Below are 18,313 nucleotides of genomic sequence, written 5' to 3'. Positions count from 1 at the left end.
GCACTTTGGCCAACAAGAGTCGTTTTTTAAATGTGCTATATAAATAAATGTGACTTGACTTGTCTTGACATGTGGCAAATCCGTGGCGAGAGGTCGGGACAGGGGCCAGTTTGCCCAGCACAGACGAAGGGGGTTCCTGCTGTCCACGTGCCGCTGGAATGAAATCGCCGGGTACTTTGAGCGGGGAGCCATGCACTAACTCGGTGGACGACACGGCCAGTTCCTCGTTAGGGGCCGGTGTCCTCAAAACGGTGTTGTGGGACGGCAAAATGCTGCAGAGGCACTCGCACGTGACGTTGGACCTTGGCGGGGAGCGGGATTGCGCCCTGTTCGGTGACGTGATCGAGGTGTGGGATAGTGGGGACCATAGGCCGCAATGAGGTCGATTGGAGGGTCTCGGATTGGACGAGACGTTGACCTTTGACAACGACCAACAGGGACTGGACCCGTGAGAAATCACCGCGCAACAATGGTTGGGAGACGTCGGCAATGGTGAACGGCCACGTGAAATGGCAGTGGCTGAAAACAAGGGGAACAGTGCGGACCCCATATGTCCATCCCTGTGGTGGATGTTAAATTTTTTTTCTTTCGTTTTGTTCATTGTCATGTTTTAGTTAATTTTGTTTTATTAAGTTGTGTATGTGTGTGGGTGGGGTGGGAGAAACATGTTTTGGTCTCTTCCTTCGGGGGATGCGACTTTTTCTTCGGTCGTATTCCCCGTCTCCGTCTGCGCCGAGGCCTAATGGCGGAGCTGGCGACATCGGAGCTGTAGCAGCAACAGCGGCGGCAGCGGAGACCTGACTCGGCCCCGAAACTGTGGCGGCGGCGGCGGCAGCAGCGGAGACCTGACTCGGCCCCGAAACTGTGGCGGCGGCGGCGGCAGCAGCGGAGACCTGACTCGGCCCCGAAACTGTGGCGGCGGCAGCAGCGGCAGCGGAGACCTGACTCGGCCCCGAAACTGTGGCGGCGGCAGCAGCGGCAGCGGAGACCTGACTCGGCCCCGAAACTGTGGCGGCGGCAGCAGCGGCAGCGGAGACCGGACTCGGCCCCGAAACTGTGGCGGCGGCAGCAGCGGCAGCGGAGACCGGACTCGTCACCGAAGCTGTAGCAGCGGCAGCAGCGGCAGCGGAGACCTGACTCGGCCCCGAAACTGTGGCGGCGGCAGCAGCGGCAGCGGAGACCGGACTCGTCACCGAAGCTGTGGCGGCGGCAGCAGCGGCAGCGGAGACCCGGCTCGGCCCTGGGGCTGTAGCAGCAACAGCAGCAGCAGCGGAGACCTGACTCGGCCCCGAGGCTGTGGCGGCGGCAGCAGTAGCAGCGGAGACCTGACTCGGCCCCGAAGCTCTAGCGGCGGCAGCAGCAGCAGCGGAGACCCGGCTCGGCACAGAAGCTGCGGTGGCGGCAGCAGCAGCAGCAGCAGCGGCGGAGACCCGACTCGGCCCTGGAGTTGCGGCGGAGGCAGCAACCACCCGCGGAGTTTGAACCGTCGCCTCGGCGCAGAGGGAGAACAAAGGGGGAAGAGACAGAGACTTTAAGATTTTGCCTTCCACCACAGTGAGGAGGTGTTTGGTGAACTCACTGTGGTGGATGTTAAATTTGTGTTGATTGTGTGTTTTTGCCATTTTTAAAAATTATATGTATGACTGCAGGGAAACAAAATTTCGTTCAGACCGAAAGGTCTGAATGACAATAAAAACGAATCTAATCTAATCTAATCTAATGTCCAGATAGCGGTCAGGGCAGGGCCTCGCTTACCAGAACGGGGGTGGACTCCGGACGGGGGTAGGATGCTGATCTCCGCTCCCGTGTCGACGAGGAATGGGAACCCAGAACGACAGTCCCAGACGTAGAGATGATGTTTGTGGCCGAGCGCAATAGCCTCTACTGGCGATCGGCTGAAGCTTTTCCCGGATTGGAGCAGGGAGGACGGTATCGGTGGGCCTCCGCACTCCGGCGTTGGTGGTCGTAACACCACGGACACTTACTGGAATCAGCTGCTGCCGGTTGTGTCGGTGTGTTGTGGGGGGAAGGTGGAATGATCGCGAGGCCATCATGGAGCTGTAGACATCCGGCTGATATTAGCGCCGTCCTGCTGCTTGGACACCACAGCTCGTCCGCTCGCTCGGCGAGTTGCTGGAGGTCGGTGAAGTTGCTACCATAGAAACATAGACATAGACTGGCGATGAGCAGGCGGATGTCATCGGGCATCTGCTCGAAGAACGCCTGCTCAAAGAGAAGATAAAGCCAGTGACCGTCCAGCAGTGAGAGCATTTCGCTCATCAGTACTGACGGCTTGCGGTCAACGAGGCCGTCCGTGTGAAGGATCCTAGAGGCTCGATCGCGGCAGCTGAGCCCAAACGTACGCAGCAGCAGTGCCATGAGGCCTATACATGCCGTCGGCAGGCGGTTGTTGGAGGTACGGAATTAATCGGCCGGCGGTTTCTTGGTCCAGCGCGCCGACCACGTAGAAATATTTAGTTGAATCAGCGACAATGTGTCGAACCAGAAATTGGGCCTCAATGTGTTGAAACCACACGTGAGGTTGAGCCGCCCAGAAAGCGGGCAGCTTTAGTCAAACTATGTTTTGCTGGGCCGGGTTGGCATCAAGGTTATCGGCTGTGCCCATAACGTTCAGATCGACGGGGTCACCAATTGTAGCGAGACCAAGCGTGTAGAGCAAAATGTTCTATAATGTCAAAAACAATACTTTAACTACGTCGGGAGTTACATTGGTAACTCACTTAGTCGGGAGTTACGTTTTAAGCTCTTGTCATCGTGAAGAGCACTTACTACTGAACAGACTGAAAAGCCCGTAAACAAACCCTGTCACGTGACAGTCCTGACCAATGACGAGGGTTCTGCGTACATTGTTTAGCCACTAGGTTCCGCTACAATATCATTTTTGAAAGCGTAGCAGCAAGGTTGGTCACGTTCTGTTTACTTGTTTACAGGGCTCACCATTGTGATCCAGCATTCAGTAACGTCATACAGAGAGACAGGCTTCCTTACCTATGTGGGAAGATTAGAGAGTCTTGGTGTACCCTTGAGTTCATCAGTTCCTCTTTGTATTAATTGAACTATTGACTCCTAGGCCAGACAGGCCAGGCCGAGGTGGCCCATAGAGTCAAAAGGTCCGATTCCCACAGAGTGAAGTGCTGCCCATGTTGATGACAAAATGGAAAAACAACTCAGTTATTCCCACAACATGAGGAGGAATTTCTTTACAGAGGGTGGTGAATCTGCGGAAATCATTGCCACAGATGGCTGTGGAGGCCAAGTCAATGGATATGTACAGCTGGCGGAGGTATTCACGTGAATCTTTAATCTGTCTCTATCTCTGGCGACAGTCCCCAAGTGCCTGAAAACAGCTACCATATTGCCGGTGCCGAAAAAGTCTAAAGTCACCAACCTGAACGACTACCGCCCGGTTGCCCTAACTCCAATACCAATGAAGTGCTTCGAAAGGCTGGTCCTCTCCCACATCAAATCCAGCATCCCTGCCTCACTGGACTCTCATCAATTTGCATACAGGGCAAATAGATCGACAGAGGATGCCATCTCTCTGGCTCTTCACACTGTCCTGACTCACCTGGACAGACAGGGCACGTACGTGAGGATGCTCTTCATTGACTATAGCTCTGCATTCAATACGGTCATCCCCACCAAGCTCACCACCAAACTCCACCAGCTAGGCCTCAGCTTACCTATATGCGCTTGGATCCTGAACTTTCTGACGGAGCGATCGCAGGCAGTGAGACTGGGCCCGCACCTATCCTCCACTATCACCCTGAGCACCGGCAAACCACAGGGTTGTGTACTAAGCCCCATGCTCTACTCCCTCTTCACTCACGACTGTGTCCTGCATTCGACACCAACACCATCGTGAAGTTTGCAGACGACACAACAGTGATTGGGCTGATCACCAACGGTGATGAAACAAAATACAGAGTGGAGGTGCAGAACCTGGCGGACTGGTGCACCAATAACAACTTGGCACTAAACACCTCCAAGACCAAGGAGCTGATTATTAACTTCAGGAGGTCCCATAATGGAGAATACGCCCCAATCTCAATTTACGGGGAAAGTGTGGAGAGAGTGTCCAGCTTTAAGTTTCTGGGCACTCACATTTCAGAGGACCTCACATGGTCCACCAAGTGGTCAAGAAGGCACAGCAACGACTGTTCTTCCTGAGGACATTAAAAAAGACTGGTCTGCCCCAACAGCTGCTGACAACGTTCTACTGCTGCACCACAGAGAGCATATTAACGTATGGCATCTCTGTGTGGTATCTCAGCTGCACGGAGGCGGAGAGGAGAGCTCTTCAGCGCGTTGTCCACAGAGCGCAGAGGATTATTGGGACACAGCTACCAGCCTTGGAGGGCATCTACCACACACGGTGCCTCAGGAAGTCCATCAGCATCGATAAAGACTCCTCACACCCTTGTAATGGACTGTTCGAACTACTTCCCTCCGGCAGACGTTACAAGGCCTTCTACGCCCGAACCTCAGATTCAGAAACAGCTTCATTCCCAGAGCTATAGCAGCTCTGAACCGGCCCTGCTGAGTGCCCCCCATCCCCCCTGGACTGTCTCCCTCAGATGGTCACGTCGCAGTTTATTTATTTATTTATTTTTTTGACATTGGTTGGAAGCTGCATACTAAATCTCGTTGCACTGATGTGCAATGACGATAAAAGATATTATTATTATTATTATTATTATCATTATTATTATTATTATTATTATTATTATTATAATATATTTTTAAAGCAGAGATTGATTGATTCTTGATTAATACGGGTGACAGGGCTTATGGGGAGAAGGCAGGAGAAAGAGGTTGCAAGGGAGTGATAGATCAGCCATGAATGGCGGAGTAGACTCTGGGCCGATTGGCCTAATTCTGCTCCAATGACTTGTGAATCATAATGTTTAAGAAACATTTGGAGAGGTAAATGCATAAAAGGTTGAGAGGGACATGGGCCAAGCGCAGGCAACTGGGACGTGTATGGATGGACAAGGCAGACTGCAGGGCCTGGTTCTGTACTGTGGACTCCGGTGGATGGTGACACCGGGAGCTCGCGGGTCCCCGGTGGGAGACTGCTTTGCGGGGCACCGGCAACGGCGACTTCTCCCGTCCGAATTGCGGGGTTGAGAGTGGCCTTACAACGCTCGGCGCGGCTGTAAATTGCCGCGGACTTGCTAGCGCCCGCCGGGGGCTCCAACATCAAGACCCGGGGCAGGGCCTTACATCGCCCGGCGTGGCTTTGAGTGGCCGCGGACTTGCTAGCGCCCGCCTGGGGCTTTGACCTCGACTTCGGGAGAGGAATGGAGAGCAGGGGAGAGACAAGTCTTTGCCTTCCTTCACAGTGAGGAGGAGACTCACTGTGATGGATGTTTATGTGAATTGAATTGTGTTGGTGTGTGTCTTGGTTCTTTTTTTGTATGGCTGCAGAAACCAAATTTCGTTTGAACCTCATGTGAGGTTCAAATGACAAATAAAAGGTATTGTATTGTATTGTATTGTATTGTATTGTATTATTGTGCTGTGTGAACCTCGGTAAACGTGACAATAATAAACTAAACCTAGCTTTGTTTCACAAACTAGATCGCTGTCGTACAATTCAGCCATACAGTCCGGACGGAGTTTGATTTTCGCAAATATAATTCTGCTCCGTCCAAAACCGGGCTTGTGGATGCTATTGGTCAAACGGGAGGAGGAACGGACACTCCAAACGGGATGGAATACGTGATGTGAGTAGTGTGGGGGGGGGGGGGGGGGGACACTGTGGGAGGGGAGGGGGACATGGAGAGAGGGAGAGAAGGAGATGGGGACAGAGGGAGGGAGGGAGGGAGAGAATGGAGCACCAGGGGTGGATGAACCACACGAGAGGATGGCCGGGAGAGGAGGGAATGCCGGTGGAGGGAAGCAAGGGAGAGTGGAAGGAGCTTTGCAGGAGGGAGGGAGTGTCGCGGGAGGGAGGTATCTCCTTCACTCCTTCCTTTCCCCATTTCCCTCACAGTAACCACATCTTCATACCTGAGTCGGGTGCAAGGGACAACGCCAAGCGAATCCTCATCACCATCACTGATGGAGAATCCCAGAACAACAATTTCCAGCCTGCCATTGACGCTGCCAAACATAAATGCATCACACGCTACGCCATTGGGGTGAGGTTCCTCCCTCTCCCCATATTCCCCACTGTCTCTCCCCCTCTCGTCCCACTCCCCCCCCCCTCCTTGTCCCCCCTCTACCTCTTTCCCTGTTCCTCTCTTGTTCTAGAAACTGCCCCACACCCAAAGGGTCTCCCTCTCCCATCCCCCCTTCACTGACCCCCCTCACCCACCCCCCATCACTGACCCCAACTTCACTGACCCCCCCCTTACCCACCCCCCCCTCACTGACCCGCCTTCACTGACCCGTCTCACCCACTCCCCCCTCACAGACCCCCCTCACCCACCCACCTCACCCACCCCCCTTACCCATCCCCCCTTACACACACCCCCTCACTGATCCCCCTTCACTGACCCCCCTTCACTGACCCCCCTCACCCATCCCTCTCACCCACCCCACCCCCCCTCACCCACCCCCGTCACCCAGCTACTTCTGCCTTTATCTTGTGCACAACTTTGACATGCCTCCCATGGGCCACTTTATCCAGTGGCTTCTGTTAGTCTCTACACTCCCCCATCCCTGCCGTTTGCCCAGATGGTGAGGGGTGAGTGCGTGACCCTTTCCTGTGACCTCCCACAGGTGGGCTCGGCCTTCAGCGACACGAATGCCAAGGCGCAGCTACAGACCATTGCGTCCGAAAGTGGGAACGTGTTCCAGGTGGGAAACTTCCAGGCCCTGGACCAGATCCAGAACCAGCTGCAGGAGAAGATCTTCGCCATCGAAGGTGACCACTTATCCCTAAACTAAATAGAGGGGGGGTGGAGACAAACTGGACATAAAACGATGGAGTTAAAGGGAAAGAGAATATAAGAAAAGTTAAGAAAGACACCAGAATTAACGGGGCAGAAAGCTCAGGAAGGGATAGGAGAGCATGGCCAAGTGAAATAGGAATCGATGTGAAAGGTGAGGGGAGTAATGGATTAAAAGTATTATATATGAATTCACAAAGTATAAGAAATAAAGTGGATGAGCTTGAGGCTCAGTTAGAAACGGGCAAGTATAATGTTGTGGGAATTACAGAGACATGGTTGCAAGAGGGACAGGGCTGGGAACTGAATATTCAAGGGTATACGTCCTATCGAAAAAACAGACAGGTGGGCAGACGGGGTGGGATTGCCCATTTGGTGAGGAATGAAATTCAGTCCCTTGCAAGGGGTGACATTGAAACAGGAGATGTAGAGTCAGTATGAATAAAACTGGGGAATTGTAAGGGTAAAAATACCCTAATGGGACTAATCTACAGGCCCCCAAACTGGAGCCTGGATATAGGGTTAAAATTGGCATGTTGCAAAGGTAATGCTACAGTTGTTATGGGAGATTTCAACATGCAGGTAGACTGGGAAAGTCAGGTTGGTACTGGATCCCAAGGAAGGGGGTTTGTGGAGAGCCTCCGTGATGGATTCTTAGAGCTGCTTGTATTGAAGCCTACCAGGGAGAAGGCAATTCTGGATTTAGTGTTATGTAATTAACTGGATTTGATAAAGGACCTCGAGGTAAAGGAGCCATTAGGAGGCAGTGACCATAATATGATAAGTTTTAATCTACAATTTGAGAGGGAGATGGGAAAATCAGAAGTGTCGGTATTACAGTTGAGCAAAGTGGACTATGGAGCCATGAGGGAGGAGCTGGCCAAAGTTGACTGGACGATATCCTAGCAGGGATGACAATGGAACAATGGCAGGTATTTCTGGGAATGATACAGAAGTTGCAGGATCAGTTCATTCCAACGAGGAAGAAAGATTCCAAGGGGAGAAAGGGGCGACCGGGGCTGACAAGGGACGTCAGGGACAGTATAAAAATTAAAAATAAGTATAACATAGCAAAGATGAGCGGGAAGCAAGAGGATTGGGTAATGTTTAAAGAGCAACAGAAGATAACCAAAAAGGCAATAAGTGGAGAAAAGATGAGGTACAAAGGTAAGCTAGCCTTGAATATAACGGAGGATAGTAAAAGCTTCTTTAGGTATGTGAAGAGGAAAAATTAGTTAAGACAAAAGTTGGAAGACTGAAACAGGTGAATTTATTATGGGGAACAAGGAAATGGCAGATGAATTGAACAGGTACTTTGGATACATCTTCACTAAGGAAAACACAAACATCTCCCTGATGTACTAGTGGCCAGAGGATCTAGGGTGCTGGAGGAACTGAAGGAAATCCACATTAGGCAGGATAGACTGATGGGACAGAATCATAGAAACATAGAAAATAGGTGCAGGAGTAGGTCATTCGTCCCTTCGAGCCTGCACAGCCGTTCAATATGATCATGGCTGAGGGCCACATCTAACTCCCTCTTAAATATAGCCAATGAACTGGCCTCAACTACCTTCTGTGGCAGAGAGTTCCAGAGATTCACCACTCTGTGTGAAAAATGTTTTTCTCATCTCGGTCCTAAAGGATTTCCTCTTTATCCTTAAACTGTGACCCCTTGTCCTGGACTTCCCCAACATCGGGAACAATCTTCCTGCATCTAGCCTGTCCAACCCCTGAAGAATTTTGTAAGTTTCTATAAGATTCCCCCTCAAACTTCTAAATTCTAGCGAGTACAAGCCGAGTCTATCCAGTCTTTCTTCATATGAAAGTCCTGACATCCCAGGAATCTGGGATCTGGTGAACTTCTCTGTACTCCCTCTATGGCAAGAATGTCTTTCCTGTGGCGTCAGCCTAAACACGGGCCACTCATGCTCGAACCCTCGTCAGGAGAAACGAGGGCGGGCACGTGATGTCATGGGCTAGAGGGAGTGCCCTGGTACTTAAGGTCTCTCACCTCGAGACCTTGTGGAGTCGGCAGGTACCTGAGCCCGAGATAACAACCTCGCTCAGCTCCAACAACAATGTATTATAGTTAGCGCACCACCTATCGTGTCACCACTGAATAAATGACTCTTTGAACCGGCCTGACGTCTCACCTTTATTCACCATGCATGGTGCCGCTACACTCCTCAGATTTGGAGCCCAAAACTGTACGCAATACTTCACCAATACCCTGTACAACAGCAGTAGAACCTCCCTGCTCCTGTACTCAAATCCTTTTGCTACGAGTGCTAACATACCATTCGCTTTCTTCACTGTCTGCTGCACCTGCTTGCCTACTTTCAATGACTGGTGTACCATGACACCCAGGTCTTGTTGCATCTCCCCTTTTCCTAATCGGCCACCATTTAGATAATAGTCTACTTTCCTGTTTTGGCCACCAAAGTGGATAACCTCACATTTATCCACATTATACTGCATCTGCCATGCAATTGCCCACTCATCCAGTCTATCCAAGTCACCTTGCAGCCTCCTAGCATCCTCCTCACAGCTAACACTGCCCCCCCAGCTTTGTGTCATCTGCAATCTTGGAGATGTTGCATTCAATTCCCTCGTCCAAATCATTAATATATATTGTAAATAGTTGGGGTCCCAGCACTGAGCCTTGCGGTACCTCACTAGTCACTGCCTGCCATTGTGAAATGGACCCGTTTACTCCTACTCTTTGTTTCCTGTTTGTCAGCCAGTTCTCTATCCACATCAATACTGAACCCCCAATACCGTGTGCTTTAAGTTTGTATACTAATCTGTTATGTGGGACCTTGTCGAAAGCCTTCTGAAAGTCCAGATATAACACATCCACTGGTTATCCCTTATCCACTCTACTAGTTACATCCTCGAAAAATTCTATAAGATTCGTCAGACATGATTTACCTTTCATAAATCCATGCTGACTTTGTCCAATGATTTCACCACTTTTCAAATGTGCTGTTATCCCATCTTTAATAACTGACTAGCAGTTTCCCCACTCCCGATGTTAGACTAACTGGTCTGTAATTCCCCATTTTCTCTCTCCCGCCCTTTTTAAAAAGTGGGATTACAAGGCTGATTAATCCCCAGGGCCTAATGTTCTGCATCCCAGGGTACTTAAGGAAGTGGCTCTAGAAATTGTGGATGCAATGGTGATGATTTTCCAATGTTCTATAGATTCAGGATCAGTTCCTGTGGATTGGAGGGTAGCTAATGTTATCCCACTTTTTAAGAAAGACGGGAGGGAGAAAACAGGGAAACATAGACCAGTTAGCCTGACATCGGTGGTGGGGAAGATGCTGGAGTCAATTATAAAAGATGAGATAGCCGCACATTTGGATATCAGTAACAGGATCGGTCCGAGTCAGCATGGATTTACGAATGGAAAATCATGCTTGACTAATCTTCTGGAATTTTTTGAGGATGTAACTGGGAAAATGGACAAGGGAGAGCCAGTGGGTGTCGTGTACCTGAACTTTCAGAAAACATTTGATAAGGTCCCACATAGGAGATTAGTGGGAAAAATTAGGGCACATGGTATTGGGGGAAGGGTACTGTCATGGATAGAAAATTGTTTGGCAGCCAGGAAACGAAGAGTAGGGATTAACGGGTTCCTTTCAGAATGGCAGGCAGTGACTTGTGGGGTACTGCAAGGCTCGGTGCTGGGACCGCATCTATTTACAATATGCATTAATAAATTAGATGAAGGGATTAAAAATAACATTAGCAAATTTGCAGATGACACAAAGCTGGGTGGCAGTGTGAACTGTGAGGAGGATACCATGAGAATGCAGGGTGACTTGGACAGGTTGGGTGAGTGGCCAGATACATGGCAGATGCAGTTTAATGTGGATGCAAGTGATGTTATCCACTTTGGTGGCAAGAACAGGAAGGCAGATTATTATCTGAATGGTGTAAAGTTGGGAAAAGGAGAAGTACAACATCATCTGGGGGTCCTTGTTCATCACCCACTGAAAGTAAGCATGCAGGTACAGCAGGCAGTGAAGAAAGCTAATGGAACTTCATAACAAGAGGAGTTGAGATTAGGAGCAAATAGTTGTAGAGGGCCCTAGTGAGACCACACCTGGCGTATTGTGTGCAGTTTTGGTCTCCAAATTTGAGGAGGGATATTCTTGCTATTGAGGGACTGCAGCGTAGGTCCATGAGGTTTATTCACGGGACAGCGGGACTGTCATATGTTGATAGAATGGAGCGGCTGGGCTTGTATACTCTGGAATTTAGAAGGATGAGAGGGTATCTTATTGAGACATAAGATTATTAAGTGATTGGACACGCTAGAGGCAGGAAACATGTTCCCGATGTTGGGGGAGTTCAGAACAAGGAGCCACGGTTTAAGAATAAGGGGCAGGCCATTTAGAACAGAAATGAGGAAACACTTTTGTAGATTGGTGATACATGTGAACCAATTACACATAAGCCAGCATCACTAACTCCACCCCACTATAACACTTATACTAACACTGGTTTCCGGCACCGCCAGTCTGAGCAGCTAGTATGTACTGACAACCCATCACCCTTAACGATGTTAAGTTTCAGTGCTGATTAATGATGTGTTTAAATCATACACTGTCTCTGGTGCAAGTTTACATGGTGTCAGATGTGGGATGTTGGGGCGCTTAATGGCAGTGTTCAGGTCTTTCGGATTGTTGCACAGGCAGATTTCATTTTTTCCCTTCTTGACTGTGGCAATCATGGTTGAGACCCAGGCGGTGGGGTCGCTGACTGCTTCAATTACGCCTATGGAGGCCATGACCTTCAGCATAGAATGAACCCTGTCACTCATGGCAAATGACAATCGTTGTGGGGCTCGGATGATGGGTGTCACATCGGGGTCAGTAATAATCTTGTAGGTCACAGGCAACTTGCCTAGGTTGTTGTCGAAAAGATCAGGGAATTCACTCAGCGGGTCCAATGAAATTTGCAGCTTTTGTCAAAGGAAATCAGCCCCAGTTCCTCACAGGCACGATTGCCAAGCAGAGTAACTGAATTAAAGTTCAAGACATAGAAGATCAAATCCCTCGTGGTTTTTTTAGTATACATTTCAAGTTGGTTTTGCCCAGAGGAACCAGCACCTCCCCTCCAAAAGCATGTAAAGTGGATTTGTCCTTGATGAGTGGCTCGTTAGTTCTAATCTTGTTGAAGAGGTTGATTGACATAGTGTTGACCTTCGCGCCCGTGTCTAATTTTGCACCAAAGTCTACATTGTTTACAGATATCGTCACGGTCGGATCAGAATTATTGACAGCAGCATGCTGTAACGAGTAAACAGTCGAATTCTCTTGCGAGTTAATTGGACTGAAGTCGGATGCGGATTCGAGCTGGAATTGGGGAGTGAGTGTTGCTCTCGTCGCAAAAAATTGAGATTAGACTTGGAGCTGGGCGAATTCCTCCCTCGGACCCACGGTCGAGGATGTTGTGGCAAAAGTCGGAATGGCCACCCTATTTTCTGTCCTCGATGCTAAGAACTTTTTCTGGCAGATACCGCTGGACAAGAAGTCATCAGACCTCACCACATTTCCCTCCCCATTCGGCAGATATAAGTTTCTGAGAATGTCATTCAGAATCAACTCCGCCGGTGAAGTCTTCCAAAGAACTATGGAGCAGTTATTCGAGGACCTACCTTGTGCCATTATTGTCGATGATGTCCTCGTGTATGGCAAAGACGCAGCGGAACACGATCATAATCGCAAGCTCATCTTGGAGCGCGCTCGCAAGATCAACCTTAAGCTCAATCCTGACAAGTGCAAGTTCAGGGTTCCAGTGGTCTCCTACGTCGGCCACATCTTCACTCCTGATGGCCTCAAACCTGATCCTAAGAAAGCTGCTGCCATCACAGAAATGCCTGCAACGTTTTCTGGGCATGGTAAACTATCTCGGAAAGTTCATGCCGAACCTCAGTGAACTAAGCTCCACACTGCGGCAGCTGACCAAAAAGGACACTGCATGATTCCAGCAACATCAGGTTGTCTTTGATGTTTTAAAATCCAAACTGGCCAGTGCACCGACCCTGACTTTTTTCGACCTGAAACTTCTGGTGACGATCACCTGCGATGCCTCGAAATTCGGGCTTGGCGCAGCCTGCTTGCAACCATCTGCCGATGGCACCCTATTACCTGTCGCGTATGCCTCTCGCACCATGACCGACACGGAGCAGCACTACGCGCAAATCGAAAAGGAACTGCTGGCTGTCGTCTTTGCCTGCACCAAATTCCACGACTTCGTCCTTGGCAACACCTTCACGGTCGAGACGGACCACCAACCGCTGGTGACAATCCTGAACAAGCCCATCCATGCCGCGCCAGCTCGCTTGCAGCGCATGATGATGCAGCTGCAGCGGGACGACTTCTCTATTGCCGACAAAAAGGGTAAGGACATGAATGTTGCTGACACTCTCTCTCGTGCACCTCGGGCATCTTGCGAACAACACCCCCATGAACAGGAAGATTTCACGGTCTTCGATCTCATCTCCAGTAAGCAACTGCGTACCCTGGCCGCGCATACTGCCACTGACTATACGCTTCAAACCCTCTCCTCCATCATCAAAACAGGCTGGCCAGACAAACAATCCGACACGCCCACAGAGGTACAGCCGTTCTTCTTGGTACATGATGAACTGGTGGTACAGGATGGTGTTGTGGTTAAGGGTCACAAGGTGGTGATACCCTCATCGCTACGAGATGAATACTTCAGAGAGGCACACAGCGGTCACCCAGGAGCCGACTCCACACTGGCACGCGCTCGTGGTCTGTTCTACTGGAAGGGGATGGCCAAGTACATCCGGGACCGCATAGCCTCCGGTCCCACTTGCAACGACCTTCTGCAACAACCTCCACCAGCACTGCCCTGGACGTCGTTGGCGGCAGACATTTTCGATTGGTGCGGAAAGCACTACCTCGTTCTGGTCGATTCCTTTTCTAACTGGTTTGAACTAGACCAACTGACCTCCCTCACATCTGAGATGGTCATCAAGAAGCTGAAAAGACACTTCTCCGCCTATGGCGTTCCTGTCTGCCTGAGAACCGACAACGGTCGGCAGTTCACCAGCCACATATTCCAGCTTTTCGCAGACCGATGGAACTTCCAGCATGTCTCTTAAAGATAACAGAGTCAGGGGATATGGGGAGCAGGCAGGAACGGGGTACTGATTGTGGATGATCAGCCATGAGCACAGTGAATGGCGGTGCTGGCTCGAAGGGCCGAATGGCCTACTCGTGCACCTATTGTCTATTGTCTATCCCGGGCACTGGGGAGTCAGTGACAGGCGGATAGCAGGGCAGGGAGAGTTCTCCCCCACTCTCCTGCCTTGTAGATTGCAGAGAGTTAACATGGCGCATGTGAAGTACACGAACTAATGTAGATGATGGAGCCAGAGTTCCAGGCTGTTCCATCCCCCGTGTGTGACACTCACTCTCTCCACCCCCTCAGGGACTGAAAACAAAGGAGAGAGTTCCTTCCAATTGGAGATGGCACAAGAGGGGATCAGTTCACTGGTGACTGAGGTGAGTGGGGATACGGGGCGGGGAGAGGAGGGACGGGGTAGTGCGGGGGGGAGGGGAGAGCGGGGAAGAGGAGAGAGCGGGGGAGAGGGGAGGGGGGAGAGCGGGCGGAGGGGAAGGGGATGGGGGAGAGGGGGGCAGGGGAGAGGGGGGCAAGGGAGAGGGGAGGTGAGAGGAGGGACAGTGGGGAGAGGGCGAGAGGAGTGATAGTGGGGGAGGGGAGAGTGGGGGGAAGGGAGAGAAAAGAGGGGACAGTGGAGAGGGGAGGTGGGTAGAGGGGGGGGAGGGGGGAGTGCGGGGAGGGGGAGAGCGGATGGAGGGGAGAGGGGGAAGAGAGGAAGGAGTGTGGGGAGGGGGAGAGCGGGTGGAGAGGGAGGGGAGAGCGGGGGGAAGCGGGGGCAGGGGAGAGGAGGGAGTGTGGGGGAGGAGGGGACAGAGATGGGGTGGGGAGGTAGGAGAGGAGAGGGAGGGGGAGGGGAGCGATGGAGGGGGGTGGGAGGGGAGGTAGGACTGTGGGACGGGAGTGGAGAGGTCGTGGGGAGGGGCAGAGGGGGGCAGAGGACAGTGCTGTGGGCCGGGGAGAGATATGAGGGAGCGTTGTGGCAGAGGGAATTATGTGGAGAGGGTGTGTGGAACAGGGAGGAGGGGGCACTGCAGAAGGGGAGGGAGGAGGGAGTGAAGGAGGGGAGGGGAGAGAAGAGGAAAAGAAGGGAGCGTCTGGGTGAGGAGAGGAAGGGCGGAGGAGAGATGGGAATGCCATGGGAGGGAGGTAGTGAGGGGAGAGTAGGTAGGGGAGAGAGGGAGAAAAGAATGATCGCCCTCCCCACATTATTCCACTCCCCTCTTCCCTCACTCTCCACCCCTCACCTCCCCTCTCTTACTCTCCCCTCCCCCTCCCCCTCCCCCTCCTTCCATCTTTTCCCCCACCCATCCCCACTGTCCCGTTTCTCCCCCCTCTCCTCTCTCTCCCCCCTCCCCCCTCCACTACAGGACTCCATAGTGTACGGGGCAGTGGGAGCCTATGATTGGTCAGGAGGCCTCTACCAATCGAGATCAGGCATCCAGACCTTCATCAACGCTACATTTGATCGGGATAGTATGAAGAACGCATACCTCGGTGAGCGAATGGCCAGAGGGTTCTCGGAGACGGGAAGGGGAGGGGGTCATGGAGAGGGGGGAGGGGTGAATGGGCCAGAGGTGAAGGGGTCATAGAGGCAGGAAGAGGGGTTTCGGGACCGGAGGGTGTTACGGGGACGAGGGGGGGGGGGGGGGGGGGGGGGTGTTGGGGCTAAAGGGGAGGGGGTTAAAGACAATAGGTGCAGGAGTAGGCCATTTGACCTTCATGCCAGCACCACCATTCACTGTAATCATGGCTGAACATCCAGAATCAACACCCCATTCCTGCCTTCTCCCCATATCCCTTGACTCCGCTATCTTTATGAGCTTTATCTAACTCTCTCTTGAAAGCATCCAGACAATTGGCCTCCACTGCCTTCTGAGGCAGAGAATTCCACAGATTCACAACTCTCTGGGTGAAAACGTTTTTTCCTGAGAATTAACCTTGTGAACCTATCCTGAACCTATCAATAGCAAGAATGTCCTTCCTCAAATTTGGGAACCTAAACTGCACCAATACTCCAGGTGTGGTCTCACGAGGGCCCTGCACAACTGCGGAAGGACCTCTTTGCTCCGATACTCAACTACTGTTGTTTTACTTAGGAGTCACGTGAGTGACTACGTGAAGAAGCCGTCAACCCGCATGTGCGTCATTACGTCTGGCGCATGGCGCAACTTTCCAGGTTATGTTTTCTATTAAAGGAATCTCTTCTCACAGAGTTTCCTGCTGGATTTCGGGTCGAAGTCGGGACGGGCTGCGGAAAAACCTTTATGGACCGCGTCCCAGTCACGGACCGTGGGGAATCCCGGTCATGACCTCGGGGGATCCCGGCCACAGACCGCTGGGGAAGCCCTGCCACAGCCGGGGAATCCCAGCCACAGAACCAGCTACGGAGACCGCGGAAGTGCGGGTAGCGGCGGCGGTCAAATTCTCCTTCAGAGTCGCTGGCGGTGGAGCCAGCGGCTTCAGACTGGTGCCGGCAGCACCTTGGCAAACCCACTTGAAGGGTAGCCACGGAGAAAGTCTGTACGGCCCTTTGACTCAAACGAGTCGGGCCAGGAGGATTCCTGATGGAGAGGATCACCTCCTACAATGGGTAGCGTTCTTCGGACGTTTAACCCACATGGAGCACCTCATGGAGAGGTGCTCCACAATGGTATGCTCCAAGGAGGGAGTTATATCACCGCAGGTCTCTGTGGGGCCGCGGCAACAGCACCTGTGTACAGGGCTGCACACTGTCTCCCTCTCTAAGGAGGGGAGCAGTCTGAGTCAGTTCTGTCTGACTCGGAGTTCGGAGTTATAGCCAGGAGCATACCACAAGGCACGAAGGATATGGTTCATGGAGGGGCCATATCAGCGCAGGTCTCCTCGGGGCCCGCGGCAATGGCACCTGTGTACAGGTCTGCACACTGTCTCCCTCTCTGAGCAGGGGAGCAGTCGGGGTCAGTGTGTAACTGACTCCAAACTCAGTGTATGTCGGTGGCACATACTGGAGTTCCTGAAACCACCGGCAGTGATCAGGGGTGATTTTGGAGGGGCATGGACCCCAGGAAACCAGCCGCCGAATCTTTTCTTCAGGTAAACCTATTCAACAGGTGCGACCAACATGAGGGAGCTAAAACTGTCAAACTACGAGTACAACCTCATCGTTTCGACAACAATACACCCCACGCCTCCATCGGCAGTAAGCGGTTCACTGAAGCTGTTGGCAGCCAGCAAGCTGGGCAGAGGGCTTTTAGGCCAAGGCCCAAGCCGGTCTCAGGAAAGATATGGAATCCACATACCCTGCCAGTCCTACTCTCCAATCAAGGATGGAAATAGAACCCGCATCAGGGGCCTTTGGGCTTACCATAAGACCACCGGTAACCATGAAGGTAGGTGGGTCTGGTTCTTTCCGAAACATGGGGTATGTGGACCATTTACAAATTGGTAATACTTATTTTTTGTACATCATGAACATAGCAAAACCGGTGCTTGTGCTGCTTTTTTTTTTTTAATATTTTATTTTATTAGAAGTAAGTACAGTCATATGGCACCAAAGTGCCTAATATATATTTTCATAATACATTTTATGTACAACTTCTTTTTTTTTTTTTTTGTTACACTGAAAAAAGATTAGAATAAGAAAAAGAAGTTAGATAGTAAAGGATAGAAAGATGTGAAATATATAGTGTGTGAAAAAAGAAAACGAGTAAATGAAGAAAGTTGAGAGAGAGAATAGAGAGAAGAAAAGAAAAAAAGAGATCATTATTTATAGTCTTGACCAACCCTCGTCCAGTCCTGAAACAGTTATTTTTTACAATTGTGTTGCACCATATGATTCCAAAAAAACGACGAATGGAGACCAACTCGTTATGAATTGGTCTGATTTATCCATTAGGAGGAATCGCATTTCCTCAAGATGAGCGGTGTCCAACATACTTGCAATCCACATTTTAAGCGTTGGTATTGATGTACCCTTCCAAAATTTAAGAATTAATTTTTTTGCTATTATTAAACCATAGTTAAGGAATAGATTTTGAGATGTGTTCAATTTATTCCCATCTTCCATTACGCCAAATATAATCATTTCAGTATTAGGTCCATTCTTGTCTTGAATAATTTTGTAAATATTTCAAAAATATCATTCCAAAATCTATAAAGTTTTATGCAGGAGACTAAGGAGTGTGTTATAGTTGCCTTTTGGGCTAGACATTTATCACAAGTGGCGGATATATTTGGATAAAATT

At 50.9% G+C, this 18,313-nt stretch overlaps 1 protein-coding gene across 1 annotated transcript in view; it reads left to right on the top strand.

The window, feature by feature from the left end:
* The window catches only part of LOC116989701 (integrin alpha-X-like), a 139,027-nt gene that overhangs the window by 73,278 nt on the left and 47,436 nt on the right, over positions 1 to 18,313 (top strand). The window contains exons 8-12 of the mRNA XM_033047298.1: positions 5,605 to 5,750; positions 6,020 to 6,167; positions 6,751 to 6,895; positions 14,397 to 14,470; positions 15,458 to 15,584. Of these exons, the coding sequence (XP_032903189.1) occupies positions 5,605 to 5,750; positions 6,020 to 6,167; positions 6,751 to 6,895; positions 14,397 to 14,470; positions 15,458 to 15,584 (640 nt within the window). The remainder of the gene's footprint in view (positions 1 to 5,604; positions 5,751 to 6,019; positions 6,168 to 6,750; positions 6,896 to 14,396; positions 14,471 to 15,457; positions 15,585 to 18,313) is intronic.

The sequence above is a fragment of the Amblyraja radiata genome, chromosome 29 (genome assembly GCF_010909765.2).
Source record: "Amblyraja radiata isolate CabotCenter1 chromosome 29, sAmbRad1.1.pri, whole genome shotgun sequence".
In the NCBI taxonomy this organism is placed as follows: domain Eukaryota; kingdom Metazoa; phylum Chordata; class Chondrichthyes; order Rajiformes; family Rajidae; genus Amblyraja; species Amblyraja radiata.
This window is presented reverse-complemented; position numbering and strand designations above follow the sequence as displayed.